At 40.5% G+C, this 17,832-nt stretch overlaps 1 protein-coding gene across 1 annotated transcript in view; it reads right to left on the reverse strand.

Annotated features, from left to right (window-relative positions):
- The window catches only part of Xpo1 (exportin 1), a 42,218-nt gene that overhangs the window by 15,225 nt on the left and 9,161 nt on the right, over window positions 1–17,832 (reverse strand). Inside the window, exons 3-11 of the mRNA XM_032915880.1 lie at window positions 17,258–17,359; window positions 13,873–13,945; window positions 6,689–6,750; window positions 5,876–5,920; window positions 4,379–4,560; window positions 4,105–4,153; window positions 3,905–4,024; window positions 973–1,101; window positions 329–487 (exon numbers count right to left, since the gene is read on the reverse strand). Of these exons, the coding sequence (XP_032771771.1) occupies window positions 329–487; window positions 973–1,101; window positions 3,905–4,024; window positions 4,105–4,153; window positions 4,379–4,560; window positions 5,876–5,920; window positions 6,689–6,750; window positions 13,873–13,945; window positions 17,258–17,359 (921 nt within the window). The remainder of the gene's footprint in view (window positions 1–328; window positions 488–972; window positions 1,102–3,904; window positions 4,025–4,104; window positions 4,154–4,378; window positions 4,561–5,875; window positions 5,921–6,688; window positions 6,751–13,872; window positions 13,946–17,257; window positions 17,360–17,832) is intronic.

A 17,832-nucleotide genomic window follows, 5' to 3' on the forward strand; every position in this document is an offset into this window, starting at 1 on the left:
CTTTATACCAGTGATATAAGTACTTGGAAGCTAAGAAATGAGTTCCCAGTAGTTCAACACTAAAATGCTCTACTGAGCTCCAAACACCCAGAAAAGAGTATGAGAACCTGTCTCCAAAAAAAGAGCCCAGTACATACATATAGTGCCAGCATGTGGGAGGCAGAGGCAAGTACACCTCTGAGTTTAAGGTCAACATGCTCTACACAGTTGAGTTCAAGGACAGCCAGGCAGGAGGACATACAGGGACCCTGTCTCCAAAATTCATGATGTAACGGGCTCATAGTCAAAATCATCTCTTGTAGAAATAAATATCAAGAACCAGACCTACCTCCATGAGTGCTTCCCTGAGATTCAGCCTTTTCTCTAGAAGTTGACCATGCTCCTTTAGAAAGGTGCAGAGAAATAGACTGAGATTTTGAATAAAGTTCTGTTCATCATCTTTCCCATTTGAGTATGCAAGTCGGATATTAGTGTTTAAAGGAAGCATCTGCAAGTTGAAAACCATCATCAATCTACATATCATAAAACCATCAAATAAAGTGTAAGCTCTAACACGACAAGAGCCGTCTGCCAACACTAACATAGAAAGTACTATCTTAGATGTGTTGCTGGTCAGTCCAGATTGATTTTATAGTTTAATTTTTCTATCAGACTTTTTCTCAAGACAACAAACCTGTAACCGTGCATCCGGATGAAACAGACTGGGGTTTAAAAAGTTCTTTTACACTCGGAACAACAAATCTGAACCATATCACGGTATCAGTAAAACAGTACTTTTAAAAGAAAACATAAAAATTTCCACCTAGAATTGCATATAACACACACACCACATCATGGCTGATCTATAGTGACTGATAGTTTAACCTAAACCTCGCCTTTTAATCTGCTTATTTGGCATTGCTGTTGGTTATGAATCTAACAATTTCTAACTCATTAAAATGATTCAAACAATTTCAAGACAGAGGTATGTACCTGTTTCAGCTGCATCATGGTAAGTGTAAACAGAGTTTCAAACTGTTCCTCATATTGGCTCACACTCACTCCAGCAATCTCCGTGAGGCACTTTAGAGACACGTTTCGGAACATTGGAACATTCAGGAACTATTTTATTAAAAGAAAAAACATCAAAGTTAAACACAAGAAACGTTTTATTTAAAAATGACAAAGGGGAATGGATTGGAGAGTTGATAGTGGATAAAAGCATTTGGGGCTTTTGCTGAGGACCCAGATTCTTCTCCCAACACCCAACTGGAGCTCACAAGTAGCAATTCCCAGTGACACTCAGGTGACACATGTACATGCATGCAGTCAAATACCATTCCCACAAAAAAATAAATGTAAACAAAACAAAGGAACTTTATGCAAATAAATATAAATGCAAGAATACAGCCAGCCTATTATGTATGAAACACAATATATTCAAAATACTGAAATGATTAAGGGGCACATATGTTTTTTGGGTTTTTTTGGTTCTTTTTTCGGAGCTGGGGACCGAACCCAGGGCCTTGCGCTTCCTAGGTAAGCGCTCTACCACTGAGCTAAATCCCCAGCCCCACATATGTTTTTTTATATCAGAGATCCAGGTGGAACTCAAAATTGCTCTGCACCTGAAGAAGACCTTAAACTTCTGACCTCCCCGTGTTGCATCACGGATGTTCACTACAGGGACAAACCTGTGCACACTAAGCAAAAAGTAAGCCACAGCTCAGTAAACGGGGTATGGGAGGCACCTGTGGTAACTTTCTCAAGATTATCACTATGTCCGATGGACTTGAGACCCTGATTAGGGCTCATTATAAAATAAAATAACCAAAAGTATAAAATGTTCAAAGGTACGACTGAAGAACTTGAAAACATACATTAGCTAGAGACCACTGTGCAGTATATCCTTTGCAGGAGCAAGACTAGACAACGGTCAAAGTGAAAAACATTTTCTCTTTGACTGTTGTCTAGTCTTGCTCCTGCAAATGTTTTTCACTTACATATCAGCTATGATATCAGCTATACTGAATGAGGCTGACTTGAACCATGATGCCCATACCATTTCTACACCCCCCAGTGTCTTTTTTTTTTTTTTTTTTTTTTCTTTTTCGGAGCTGGGGCCCAAACCCAGGGCCTTTCGCTTGCTAGGCAGGCTCTCTCCCACTGAGCTAAATCCCCACCCCACCCCCCAGTGTCTTAAGGAGATAATTAACATAACTAAGATTAGGAACACTATAAAGAAATTCAGGGGGTTGGGGATTTAGCTCAGTGGTAGAGCACTTGCCTAGCAAGCGCAAGGCCCTGGGTTCGGTCCCCAGCTCCGGGGGTGGGGGAAAAAGAAAAAAGGAAAAAGAAATTCAGTTATAGATCCTGCGTATCCTTGGTGGTTAGTTTGTGAACGGCCAGCTCACAATGCTCACCTGTTAATCTTTTTTGTTTTGAGAACAACAATTGGGGGTTCATGTTATTCTACTCATCAGATAAAATACTTTTATGACCACAGTGTTGGAGCATTTGCAGCTAAGATTGACGACCTGAGTCTAATCCTGGGGACAAGCATTCACACAACAATGTAAACAACCCCCCCATTTACATAGTAAACATCTGATTTTCTTCACTGTGACTGAAACAAAAGAAAGCAATTTACTAATTGTACCAGTAATAGCATCCTCCAGTTTTCACCCTCACCACCCCTACACCCACCCCCACCACCCCCCACCACTATTATTCTCCTTTTCTGAGACATGTAACCATGTAGTCCTGGGTTAACCCAGCCGCACAGATTAAATGCTGGGATTTCAACTCTGGTGTGGCCCATAGAAGTCTTTGCTTTGTCTTGCTTGACCCTTGAACAAGCACGAACCTCCACACCCTGCCATGTTCAGGCAGGCCTCTGTAACATGTCACACAGGTGAAGGCAGGTACAAGATAGAACAAAACCTGTCATTGGAAGAGAAGGATGGGCAGAAGTTTGAGGGAAAAAGAGGAGACTGGAATGGAAGGACAAAGGAGAGGAAGCCGTGGAGAGAACATGGAGGTTGATGTAAAGATTCCACTCTGTGTATTTACAGGTTGTTATGAATGTTCTTAAGGGATGGGTGTGTACAGGGCTTTGCATGTTTAGGTGTTCAATTATATTTTATCAACTGGATCATAGGTGGTGTTGTGTGTTCGTCCTTGTGGAGATTTGAGTTTGGGAGAGTATGTGTCAGCAGAGACCGGGGCACCACGGATGGGATGTGTGTTTCTGGCATGGTGAAGCCTGCCTTGGGAACTAGATGGACAGAGAGATTGTTGCCAGGGTCAGAGAGAGACCACTGGTTGTGTGACATAGACAGCTTTGCTGTCTATGGTGCTGGATCTAATGAGGGTAAAAGACAGCTTTTTATTTTTACAATTTTACAAGAAGCCTCAAACTTGAAATCCTTAGACATGGAACCTCTGAGAGTGCTTAGAAGGTTTAAAAAAAAAAGCACCTGATGTTCATTCCCACACCTCCATGTGGAGCATTGCAGGCAACCACCCACAATACACACAATATTTAAAAAATGCACTAAAAGATGGTCTGCTTCTGACTCTATAGTATTAGAATTAACACTTACGGGTTGGAGAGATGACTCAGTGGTTAAGAGCACTGACTGCTCTTCCAGAGGTCCTGAGTTCAATTCCCAGTGGCTCACAACCATCTGCAATGGGAGCTGATGCCCTTTTCTGGTGCGTCTGAATCAACGCTTACCACTAATCCTTAACTGAAGAAAACAAACAAATCCCACATAGGCTGAAGGATTCCTAGTAAACAATGACTAGCAGCAACCTTGGAAGCAGTCCCTTCATTTCAGAAAGAGACACGGTGGGTAGAGTGGCAATGAAGGAAAACTATTTGTGACTTTCCAGAGACAAAACTGAGGTGTACTGGCTTTACCTTGTAAATCAAGGTGCTGATTAACTTAGTCTCGAAGATGTATCCCAGGGGAATCCAGTTCAGAAATCTCAGCAGCGTTTCTAATGTAGCATGTACAAGGGGAGCATTCTGGGAGTTTTCCTGGAAACACAAACATCATACCATAAATATACTTTCCTCTAACTCTTATTTTAAAAAAGAAGAAAATTAAAACCACTTACCATCACAAACTGGCAAAGCTGGAATATTTGTGAAAACTCATTGCACATGCTAAGAAACAAACAAACAATGTGATTTAGAAAGGAGGGACAGACAACATAATAAATCCCAATTTTAGGGGAGACCTCCCTGATGGAGGGCAGGGAGGACATCTTATGCACACTCACACTCCCCCTCCCTCCAGTAATGCAGACACTGCTGATCTGATTCCATTGAAAACTAACTTTTACACTTAGAGCTCCATAGAACATGTGATGATGTAAAACAAATACTTGCCTGTCTTTTAAATGCTTGGCTTTAACTTGGGTTATCTGTCCACTAGAGAAATCAAACACTTCTTCACTCAAGAGTTTAAGAATCACCATATTATTTTGACATAGGCTTTCACTGGTCCTACTTGCTCCAACAATGTCACTGATAAAAGTTGGCCAATGTTTGGGCCACTCTTGCTTAAGTATCTAAAATTAAAAATGAAATGTTATTTGACAAGGACAAAATGCCGTCAAAGTGAGTGTTACTCACTCCCCCTTTTAATATACCACACACAAGTATACAACAGTGCTTTCAATACTCAAAGACCCCAGTTATCCTGACATTTATATATGGTCCTAATGTGTATAAATATTAACATTTCCTTGATAGATACGTATAACCTGCCACAAACTATGAGACCTAACTAAATGATGAAGTGTGACAGGTTAACAAGGTAGATTTTGGGGCTAGACAAAATGTCCATCTAGTACATCAGCCACTGGGAGCAATCCCTGCTATTCCAAAACAGACATTTCCTGCTGGATGTAATCTAGTCATAACACTATTTAGTGCATTGCTAAAGCTGAATTCAGGCTCTTTCTTACATGATTCAATGCCTCCAGGCCCTGGTTTGACAACATTATAAGCTTTGAAGTAGATAGCACAAGCCTGGGCTGATTCATCTATTAAATTGCCAATGAAATGTCTTAGATTTCCCACATTTGGACAGTGACATAGCCAAGCTGTCTTCCAAACAATCTACAAAAGAATGGTCTGTCGAGATTGGCAGAGGAGACAGGCCAATGTGAATTTTCCAAACTTAAAAGTCTATACGGGTGGTTAGGAAAGAATGGATGGAGATTAAGAGGACACATTCCATGCAAGGATATATAAACTGGAATTAGAAGAGCCCCATGTGAGGGCTGGAGACATGGATCAGCGGTCAAGAGCACTGACTGCTCTTCCTGAGGTCCTGAGTTCAATTCTTAGCAACCACATGGTGGCTCACAACCATCTGTAATGGGATCTGATGCCTCTTCTGGTGTGTCTGAAGACAGCTACACTGTACTCACATATATAAAATAAATCTTAGAACAACAACAAAAAGAAGAGCCCCATGTGAAAGAGAAATAAATGCACAGTAGGAGGCAAAGTCTAAGAATCCAGTTACCTCAAAAATTTGAAACGCCAATACATAATCCACTTTGCATTGAAGCCTTCTGAGTCTTTTAAAATAATTGTTGATCCTTATCAGCACAAATGTTAACCAAAGACCCAACTTTAATTCCCATGTCAATAACTCCCATGTTTAATTCTGGGTCCGTAAGTGTCACAAGCCTCTGGCCTTTGCTGGACCCTCTACTGCATGCATATACCCACTGGTACACACACACAACTACGTAATTAAAAACAAAAGTAAGAATTGTAAAAATATATTCATCTACGTAAGGAAAGATCCAGATGTTAAGTGTAACAATCCTTCAATATTTTTCTGAGGAAGATGGCTAATAGAAAGCTTACCTGAACAAGAATCATATTCAACTTCCCAATATACACCTTTTCTTTCTAGGGAGAGGTGGGAAAGGGGTTAGATCAAGTAAGTGCCTAAAGAATTCAGTATCGACATAAGCATAAGAAATGATTCCAGGTTTATCTGAAGTATGCACGCTCCTGGTGCTATTAAAAACAGACTTTTTTTTTTTTTTTTTTTTCAGAGCTGGGGACCCAACCCAGGCCTAGCAAGCACTCTACCACTGAGCTAAATCCCCAAACCCAAAAACAGACTAACATTTAAATTATTTTGCTTTCTTAAATACATTCTCTGGGAACCAAGGAGGTAGTTCAGCATGTAAATAAAGCAACCTGAGTTCAAGGCTCTGCATCTACCTGGTAAAAGAAAAAAACCAACTCCCAAAATTTGCCCTGTAACCTCAAATAGCACCCAAGATTTACAAACATGCACACAGGATGAATTTTACTAAAACAATAAATAAATTTAATTTTAAAAAACCATAAAATCGCTGATTTAGGCTTTCAGCGGTAGAGCGCTTACCTAGGAAGCGCATAAGGCCCTGGGTTCGGGTCCCCAGCTCGAAAAAAGAACAAAAAAAAAAAAAAAAACAGCAAAAAAAAAAACCATAAAATCTCTGGAGCATCTGTAATGGCTTACAGTGTAGACATAAATTCAATCTCCAGATCCATGACAGGAGAAGTGAGAAGTGATTCTCAAGTTGTCTTCTGACCTCTACACCCATGATATATGCACTCTCATGCACATGTACACACAAACACTAAAATAAATTAAAATAAAACTTAAAATTAACATTTTCTTACCTCTACACAAGTTGGGTCAGAGGATGTCTTGATGATGAGACCAACAACGTATTTTTTTATTCCTATAAAATATACATAATACATAAGAATTTAACTTTACAAGATAGGCAAGGAAGTTTATGCCTGAAACTTCAACTTTTTCACTTTGAGCAAGCATTCAGGACCTGGTAGAGAGCAGAGTCAGTTTCCAACCCCAATTCCTTCAACAGTGTTGGCAACTGCAAAGAATGCCAATTAGTACTATGGCAGTAGTTCAATACTCAATAGTAAAGAGCTGACCTAACACACAGAACTCCCTAGGTTTGAGAGTAAACACTTCAAAAACTGTTAAGGGATGTGTGTCCATGCTTTTGATCGAGTATTTTAAGCTGTGAGAAAACAGGATCTATGTAGCTCTAGGCTAGCCATGAACTAGCTAGCCATCCATCTTCCTCCTGGATCCCTTTCATTCCTGTCTGATAAGATTACAGGCATCTAATACATCCATTCTGTAGGAAAACTATACCAAGTACTATGTACTCTTTGATTAAATGGATATACCTGCCCTGGTTTAAATAGCTGAGACTAAAGCAGGACAATTGCCTGAAGCTCTGGCCAGTCTGGCTAAATATTGAAGCCAATTTCATTAATTAAAAAAAAAAAACAAAACAAAACAAAAAAACAAAAACAAAAACAAAAAACAAACAAACAAAACCCCTGAACCCAGCACACTTGAACTCTTGCTCCTGCCTCCCAAGGAGCATGAAAGCATACATTAATTTTTATCTTTTCTTTCTTTTTCAAGACAGGGTTTTCTGTGTAGCCTTGGATATCCTAGAACTTGCTCTTTAGACTAGGCTGTCCTCGAACTCTTGAGATCCTCCTGAGAGCTGAGATTGAAGATGTGCCCACCACCACACAGCTATATATACTTTTAAACGTTGTCATTTACTTGTCTGTGATTGTGTGTCACCTGTGTGTGAAAGCCCAGAGCAAAAGATGAATGGCTAAAGGTGTCAAGAGCTATGTAACGTGGGTGCTTCCAATAGAACCTAGAACTTCTGTAGGCCTGGAAGAATAGCAAAGGCTCGTAATTGCTAAGCGATCTCCAATCCAGAAAATTTCCTTTGCAACTGGCTTTTTTTTTTTTTTTTTTGCAAAAGAAAGTCCACACCAAACTAAGACTCTAGGTGCGTTTTCTTCAGAAGATCACTTACTGTTTTAGCATTTACTGATAGTTTCTTTTTTTAAGTAGTAACCATCCTGTCCTCTGCCTAATAATAGAATAACAGTATTTATTTCTTATAGCTGGACTGGTCTATGTAAAACTCTTTTGTAATTAAGGATGATCCTGAACTCCTCACCCTCCAAGCTATGTTTGAGAAAGTACCTAGCCTGAAACACTGTGTATATTAGACAGGTTTTGAATTTGATTTGATCTTCCCGTATCTGTTTCAAGTGCTGGAATAACACTCAAGCCTGCTTCTTTTCACTCACTGCCTCTTACCTTTGAAATAAGGTCTTAATTTAGGCTGGTCTCCACCGACTCTGTAGCTGAGGATGGCCCTCTGTTATACTGACTTTATTTTTTATTTTTATTTCTTAAATTTCAAGCTGGGGGGTTGGGGATTTAGCTCAGTGGTAGAGCGCTTGCCTAGCAAGCGCAAGGCCCTGGGTTCGGTCCCCAGCTCCAAAAAATAGAGAAAAAAAAAAAAAATCCAGACAAATACAAATAAAAAAGCATCGCAGACACAGAAGCCTGGTTTTCTGTTTGTTCTGTTGCCTGACCTTCGCTGTGTGCACACATGTGAGTGGTGTGTGTGCACAGCCCAGCACCTGCGTTAGAGTTGGGTGACTGGGTTCGGCAGTTTTGGAAAGAGGATCCTAACCAACCCTGGCCTAGAAATGGCCTCAGACTCCAGAGCTTTACCTGCTCTAGATCAGTAGGTTTTAAAGTGAAAAAACTAGGGACTAAAGTGGATTTATAAAAGACCATCACATTATACTTAATACTTAGGTTAATCCCTATTATAGATTGTTTCCTATGTGTCCTTGGTGTCAACTAAATCCATCTTTAAAATTCTGATGGTTAGTCCCTTATGCGTTCTACACAGATGAAGTTCTAGTAACAAGGGTAACAGCACCAGACCCAGCGACACAGACATCCTCAGTGGCCCAGGTAGATGAGCCTCTCAAAGCTAAGTGGGGCTGGGCTCACTCATCAGGTAAAGGCTCTTGCCACCAAGCAGGAGGGAGAGTTCAATCCCCCAAGAACCAGCTTGTCCTCTGATTTCCTCACGGGTTCTATGAGTTCTAAATTCTGCAGTATAGACCACACACATACCTGCCTCCCAAAAGGGACATAATTTTAATTTTTAAAAAAGTAAATAAAATCTAAAGGAGGGGCATATCCATATAGATGTAGATCTCCGAAAAAGTACTTGATTAGCATGTACAACGTACTGGTTTCAAATATTGGCACTATAAACATCTAAAACCCTTGTAAAAACACCACCAGTATTGATCTGGAAAAAAAAAATCGTAATATCACCACTCTAAAATCCTTTTTAAAAACCTTAAAAAAAAATATCATTGCAGGAAGGATTAGAAGGTGGCATATGGGGTTGGGGATTTAGTTCAGTGGTAGAGCGCTTGCCTAGCAAGCACAAGGCCCTGGGTTCAGTCCCCAGCTCCGAAAAAAAGAAAAAAAAAAAAAAAGAAGGTGGCATATGCCTTTTAATCCCAGCACTGGGAAAGCAGAGACAAGCAGATCTGTGAGTTTGAGGCCAGCCTAGTCTACAGAGCGAGGTCCAGTACAGCCAGGGCTACACACTGTATAAAACCCTGTCTTGAGAACAGCAGCAACAACAAAAGCACAGCAAAGCATCTCGACACAGGCTTGGTACGGTGGTGCATGACGTCAGCTAGGGTTATATGTTGAACCCTGTCGAAAAAAACCCAAAGGCTGGATAATTTGGTTCTGAAACAGAATTGTTTCCCTTTAATGGTTTTTATGGGTACGCCTAGGTTGGAGGTTCTACCTCAGGACAACATGGGCTAACGGTAGAGGAACATGCTTGCAACTAATCTCGGCTCCTGGTAATGATAATCAATAAATGCTTAGTGTGCATTCATCACAGCAGTGGTGGTTGAAGTCTGTAATCACAACACTCAGGGGTAGTAAGGAGACCAGAAATTCAAAGCCATCCCCAAGGGCCAATGAGCTGGTTGGCTCAGCGAGTCACAAAACATGAAACTTGAGTTGAACTCAGGGCCCCACACACAGGGAAGGAGAGAACAGAATGCTCCAAGTTGTCCTGTGACATCCATTTGCTTGCATGCACACACAAACACACACACACACACACACACACACACACACACACGTGCGTGCGCACACACGTACAAGCAGACCCTCCGACGGTAATCAGAAGTGTGACTTACTGCTATATTTGCTTTACTCACATTACACTCACTGGTTTCTCTTTAAATTTCTGGTAATTTCATGAGATCCTCGCACTACAACAAAATTTGTACACATCAATTTTTTAAGGTGTCAAAGCAGCTGGGTAGCACAGGCCTTCACCCTGAGAGGCAGAGGTAGGTAGACAGAGTTCTTGGCCATCTTGATTCACATAGTGATTTCCAGAACAGCCAGGGATACACAGAGAAACCCTATCTCAAAAAACCTAAGAGTGTCATGCAGTAAATTTAACTTTTAAAAATACTAAGAAATATTTCTTTTAAAACTTAAAACTTCAAGAGACAGTAGCAACACATGCTTTTAATCTTAGCACTGGGAAGTAGAGGCCAGACTGGTTTACAGAGCAAATTCCAGGGAAAATAAATTCTATGCAGGAAAAAAAAAATTGCAGGTGTATGGGAGGTAAGATAACCTTAAACTGATGCAAACCTGCCACCGGGGCTACCCAGAGCAAACTCTTGGTCTCCTTGGCTACAGTGTCGAACAACAGCACCAGCATGGCCACCACCACTAAAACCCTAAACTACAACTAAAATGTAAACCCCTAAGGCACTTAAAGAAGTGAAGTAAGGGAACCCTACTAACTTGAAACATACTTGTTTAGTCAATACTAGTAAATTACTAATTCAATAATCATAAATACACAAAACTACAAAACATAGATGTTATTTTCTGGCCTAAGGTTAAATGGCCATTATAGCAATGCAGAACAAAATTTTAACAATTTTTTTATTACACATTACATTACCTCTTTTCTCACTTTTAGGGAGTTGGGAGAGGTGGGAGCAGCAGGTCTAAGTGCCTGGTGATCTTGCAGAGGACTCAAGCTTGGTTCACAGCACCCACTCACAAGGCCACTCAAGAGCCAGGCGATCCTGTCCCCTTTTAGGACTCTGGGGTACTTGGAGTACACATACACATTCAAGGACACACCCATGCATATATTATGTAAGTGTGTGTGTGTGTGTGTGTGTGTGTGTGTGTGTGTGCCCGCGCAAGCACGCACACACACACACACACACACACACACACACACACACACACACACACCTTTACATTTTTGCTGTCATTTAATGCCATTTCAGAACCAGTCTCACTTATTCAACCTTCTGAGGCTGCAACTACCCATGTGTACACTGAGCCAATGGATGCAGTTATAAAATGGTCTTTGAGTCTTTCTGGCAGAAAGGAAGGTAATCAAGGTTCACATCAAGTACAAGGATGACGCAGGTCAGTAAAAGAAATAACTGGTCCACAAGTCTCTCCTTGAAGGTGTCAGTCTGGCCTCATGGCACACCTTTGTTCAGCCCCAGCACTCGAGAGGCAGAGACAGGTGGTTTGCGTTTGAAGCCACCTGGTCTACAGAGCAAAGTTCTCAGTCAGACAGCTAGGATGGCACTAGAAAACACTGTCTACAGAAGAGGAAACCAGCAAAGAACGGATGTGCTTGTACTGGAAGGGTGGAGACACGAGTACTGGGGTAATGTCAGAAGCCTACAGGCAAGCTGCTCAGTGCTCCAGCAGAGATCTGAGCTTCCAGAGAGTGTCTGTCGGGCCTATGAGACCTGGTATTTGCTATATAGCAAAGATGGCAATCTTCTTCCTTTGCCTACATACTGGCTGGGATTCCAGGTTTGCATAACCACAACCAAACAGGTTGGCTTCTCTGAAGTTACTACCCTGATTATCATGAATGCCAAACCTGTAACGATTGGGTTGAAAGGTATCTGGCTAGCATTGACATCCATGAAGTATGAACACAACACTCTAAGGCTATGGCTAAGGCCACGTTCAGCTCGGCTGGAAGAAGGCTTGTTTCTGGGTCTAGGTCTGGGTCTTGTCAGAACTCCTCCCAGTGCTGTGGGGCCTCAGATTCTTCTTCCCAGTCCTCAGGTGTAGGAGGCACCAAAGTCATCCTCACCTACAAACAACCTGACTACAGTAGGCACCATCCCAACCAAAAACAAAGAAATAAACAGGCAATTGTATTAAAAAGAAACAGGGCTGGAAATATGATTCAAGGGTAAGAGCACTTACTGCTCTTCCAGAGAGCCTGTGTGTGGTTCCTATCACCGACTTCAGAAGCTCCAGGACTTACTTGTTTGCTTCGGGTTTGTTTTTAAGATTTATTTATTTATTACTTATTATGCATAGAGTGATATACCTGCATACCAGAAGAGGGCAGCAGATTCTCACTGTGGATGACTATGAGTCACCAGGTGCTTGTTGGGAATTGAACTTATGACCTCTGAACGAGGTCCAGCGACTTGGTTTAGGGTTTTTGTTGTTTGTTTGATTTTGAGACACAGTAGCCCTGGCTGTCCTGAAACTCACTCTGTAGAACAGGCTGGCTTCAAACTCAGAGATCCGCCTGCTTCTGCCTCTGAAGGGCTGGGATTAAAGGCCTGTGCTAAGTTTCATTACTTGTAATTCCTGCACCAAAAGATCTGTAACCTCCTTCTGTCCCCACAGATGGAGAAGTATGGACAGGCTGACTGCCTGCTCTCCCTCAAATAAATCTGGGGGGTCGGGGAGAAAAAGCATTTACTGCTCCTTCAGAGGATCCAGGTTTGGATTCTAGCACCCACAGTCAGTTTGAAGCTATCTGGGGCTATAACTCTAGGTCTAGGGGATCCAACTGACATCTGGCCTCCAAAGGTACCTGCACACACATGGTACACTTTAGAGGTTGGCAAGATGGGCCACGGGTAAAAATACCTGCTGTACAAGCCCTGTGACCTGAGATCAATTCCAGAAAGCCCATGTAATGGCGGATGCAGAAACTCAAAACAAACTTGTCATTTGGCCTCCAAATCTGGAAACCAAATTCAAGTCATCCAGAAGCTTGTGCTTTGGCAACTGAACCATCTCTCTAACCTGTTACTGTTTTTTGTAAAGTATCATTTCAGCTGGGTATGGCGATACATACCCATAATGCAATTCAACAATCACATCACTCAGAAGTCTAAGTCAGGGGCTTGTTGTTAAACTACTAATGTATTTGTCCTGTGTGCATACAGATAACTTGCCAACAGCACAGCTTCATGTGCTGGTCAGCTTACAGATTTGGCTCCGCTATGTAGGTCCTGGGAACTGAAGTTGCATGGTCATCCTTGGCAGGAGTATACCTCCGTGTACCGAACCACTTTAACTGTTTCTCTTACTCTGTGTGTGGTGTGCTTATGGAGCAGTGCGTGTGGTCATCAGGCCTGAAGGCAGGTGTCTTACCAGCTAAACCATCATCCTGATTGACCCCCCCTTTTTAAAAAAAAAAAAAAAAAAAAGATTTATTTATTTATTATATATAAGTACACTGTAGCTGTCTTCAGATACACCAGAAGAGGGCATCAGATCTCTTTACAGATGATTGTGAGCCACCATGTGGTTGCTGCAATTTGAACCCATGACCTCTGGAAGAGCAGTCGGGTGCTCTTAACGGCTGAGCCATCTCTCCAGCCCCGACTGACCCTTTTTTAAAAAGTTGAGATGGATACTATGCAGCCCAGGACTTGCATTCCCAATCATCCTGTCTCCATCATACTCAACCAGGTACTATTTTCTTTTTTACAGAGTTTAAAGGGACAGCCATCCCTTTCCTCTAAAAGATAGCCTACTCCTTCCCAATACAAATAGATCCTGCCATATAACATTAATCAACTCAACTGTAATAAAAGTGTCGGGAGCCAAAGTCTGCACCGTTTGCCCTTAAGGTGTTTCCTACCTTCACACTGGTTCCTTGGAAGGATCTTCCACCTTGTTTTGATCACATTTTCCAAAATCTGTAGTCCATAGTACTGAAAATTGGAGAATAGAACTATGTGAATTTCTTGGCACAGGACTAGGACCTTTCAGGATTCACAAATGGACAGACACTCACACAATTATAGCTAACATTTCAAAAACATTATGCTATCAAATTTAATTACATATATTAAACAAGAATCTATTCACCCATAAGCTGAGATTTCATGCATTTTCCTCATTTACTGTTTACTACTCTACGAAACGTCCTGCTGTTTATACATGCTCACACCAGGAGGAAGAACCAAATAAAAAGCCCTTTAGCAGCCAAATGGGCTTATCTGTAGAAGGAAAGATAACAGCCAAACAGGGATTCACAGTGAAAGTGACTGCTCATGGGCTCTCACGTTAACACAACCAGGCTCCTAAAATTTAGTAGCTTGGATGCTATCAAGCTTCCTACCACCCTCTAGGAGTTACAAGCTTTAGCCAAACAGCAAGTATGGTCACAGACACTTTCTGTATAGTGTTTAAGATCACTGGTGTGTTACTTAAAGGAGCAGCAAGACAAACCCATGGGTTTATTTTCGATTTTAACCCCGCCCTTATGCAGTTTCTATTTCTACTAATTTAAAGATAAACTTTTGTGCACAGTCAAAATACAAATGCATGTTGCAATCTGTATCTACCTTTCAGGTATTCCTTATTAGCATGGAAGCTGTAATTACATTTGCGAGAAAGTTAAATAACAGACAGCACTTTCAATCCATTCTATCCCTCCCACTGCTTATGCACTCTAACCGTCAGCAGCATTTAAGAATTTGTAATGCTCCAGGGTTCGCTACCTAAAGTCATCACTATGACCAATTAGTGTGGATAGGCAGGAGAAAGAAAAGGAACCAGAATGTAGTTTGGGGACTCTAACCACCAGCTGTAATACCTGAAAGGTAAACTCATTCACACAGACACAGCCTCAGATTGCAAGTGTTGGCTGAGAATAAGAGTTCATCTTTAAAGTTGTTAGTCATTTACACAATAAAATAGGAGCATTAGTATTTCAACCAAAGGGATCATATAAATGCTCATTTTAGCCACAGCACAATATAGACTGTCCCAAACTACATTGTGCTTAAATGTTTTTGCTGTTTTCTCTCATTTTAATATTCCATACTTTACAAAAATATTTTTTTTGCAATCTCTACTCAAACTCTACATTTGCAGAACATTCCTTAAAGTCATCTAAAATAAGAATGAGGCCAAAACAAATTCTGAAATTAGGAAATAAATGTCACTGCAGTATTTCATAATCAGCAGTAGTGAATGAAGCTTACTATCCTGGTCAGGCGCTCTGCAGATCTGGTGCTCAGAAGCACATAAAGACAGACGTTCCTCTAAGCATAAAACTTACTACTCTATACATTTTTTCAAGCACAAATCACACTATCTAAAGATTCAAAAGAAAAAAATAAAAAAAGCAGAGCCAACTATATTAGATTATGTCCACTTGCAATAATAACCAACTAAAGACCCATGAAGCACCAAAACAAACACCATAAATACAACAGACTAAAAAAAAAAAAACCAAAAAAAAGAACTCTTAAGGAAATTATTTTACTTGACCTAATTATTGTTTCTCACTGAAACACCCACTTCCATTACTGTCATATTTGTCCATTTACTTATTAGTAATGATTGGTACCTGTTATATATATAATATTAGTTTATTACCTACAACCCTTCCAACAATTACAAACATAGAACAGCTTACTGAACACAGGATTTCTAACTGGAGGACTGGAGCCCAGTAAAAGGAATCTATACACGCGGTCAAGGTAGGTGCAGCTATCAGCACAGTCTAAGGCCTAACTAATGCCTCGGCAAAAAGGACTCTGGATACGAAACTTGGGAGGAAGAGAACTCTTGTGCCTATGGGAAAATAATTTTCTTCATAAATATGATAGGACATAACCAAATCACCAAAAAAACAAAAGACAAAAACCAACCCTACTTCTCCCTTTAAATCTCAAAACTTGAGTAAGCCACTGCTGAGCTATGAAGATGAGGGACAGATAACAGCAAAGACTACATGAAAAAAACAAACGCATGAAATGATCCCTATGGCAGAAACCTGAGCCCTCGGAAACACTTATTTATGCATTGAGTTTCCCTTCCCCACCCACCACCCATGAAACAAAAACAATCGATGAACAGAATCCAGTTAAAGGGAATCAAAAGGGTAGACCTTGTGGAGGCCTGCCGTCAAAGCCTAGCTGTGTCAGTTGCACAGGAAGACACCCTTTTCTTCCTATTACAAGCAATCAACATAATGGAACATTATGATTAATATCAGGTAGTGTTAACATCTTTAAAGAAAAAAAAATGATTGCATAAAAGCCAAATGTCATAGTGCATAAATTTAGCACCAAATCATTTGTAATTTATGTAAATTGAAGAATTCTTTACCTGTTGCTTTCTTTCTGTTCCTCTAATCATCTCATTTTTCACAAGACAAATTTGAGTTTTTAAAAATACTGTTGATAAATCAACTTAAACATTAGTAATGTCTGTCAGTATAAAAAGCAAAATTTACCAGGCAAGCAAACAGGCAAACACTGCTATGCTACTTAAGGTCAGCACTTTGAGGAAGTTCTGGGCTGCATTTTTGCCTTAAAATTTACAAGATGTCAAAACTAATTAATATTTTAAAACTGTTAACTAACACACTCTGATCTCATAAACGTGCACATGGCAATTTTTCTGTTTTAACACAATGTGTATCAAGTAGAAACCCTTTGTGCATTAAACAGAGTGCCATGGCATCTTATTACTTTAAGGCGTTTAAAGAGAAGCGTGAATCACCAAACATTAAAACAGTCAAAACACATTTGATCAACCCTTCTGTTCAAACTTAAGGGAAAAAAGCCCTGAGTTATAACATTTTCAATTGCAAATAAGAACTGCTGTCTCATTGAAAACACTGATACTGTGGAATAGGGTTTTAAACTGTCCATACTACTGGATGTTGGTGGTGCCTAACCTGTATTGTATTAATTGTCCGAAATAATGTTATGTCTCATCTCTGAATAATGTTTACAACTTATGCTAAGACCTACTATACACATGTTCTAAAAGGAAAAAACACCCAGCCACCCCCAAAAAGAACACCTTGCACACTAGTCCCAATTATAAAAGCTTCATAATTCTTAGGACTATTTGCAAGAATTCTAAGCTTTAGAGTAATTTGAAATAACTTAGCAATATAAAATGATTTGATAATAATTGCTAATACTAAAAATGAGATACCTTCCTCAAAGTTTACAACTGGAAGGAAAGAACAATGGACTTCTAAAACCACCATTGCTTACTTTCGTGTTCATGTTCTGCGAAAACTCCAATATGGTGTCGACGCGCGTCCAGGCATCAGGATGTTCCTTTAGATGTGTCAGTACTTCTTGAGCCATTCTCTGCTGTAATGTTATACCAAAGGAGTTTAAGTTAGTGTTCCTTAGAACTCATTAAGATGTAAAGTACATACAGCGAGCAGCACCGTGAGAACTCCACTTTCTGGGAACACAGAAATGAACTCTTCCAGGACCCAGGTTCAGTTACCAGCATTCATATTAGGTAGCTCACACCTGCCTGTAACTGCAGCTCCAGGGGATCAATTAACATCCTCTTCTAGCCTAAGGGCACCTACAAACGCACCACCCTATTAGAAATACACTCAACATATATTATGGTTGTAAAAGCTACTGTGGAATTTGAAAGAACTACAAGCCTCTGGCTTCTACACTTTAAGATTACAGATGACCACCACCACATCCAAAGTTGTGTCTTAATGTTCTCCGTGATAATACCTACAGTATGAACTTGTAATAAACAGTAGAAATCATGTCTCTTCACCCAGTCAATCTTACTTGGCCCAACTGCTACTCTCATT

The sequence above is a fragment of the Rattus rattus genome, chromosome 11 (genome assembly GCF_011064425.1).
Source record: "Rattus rattus isolate New Zealand chromosome 11, Rrattus_CSIRO_v1, whole genome shotgun sequence".
NCBI lineage: Eukaryota > Metazoa > Chordata > Mammalia > Rodentia > Muridae > Rattus > Rattus rattus.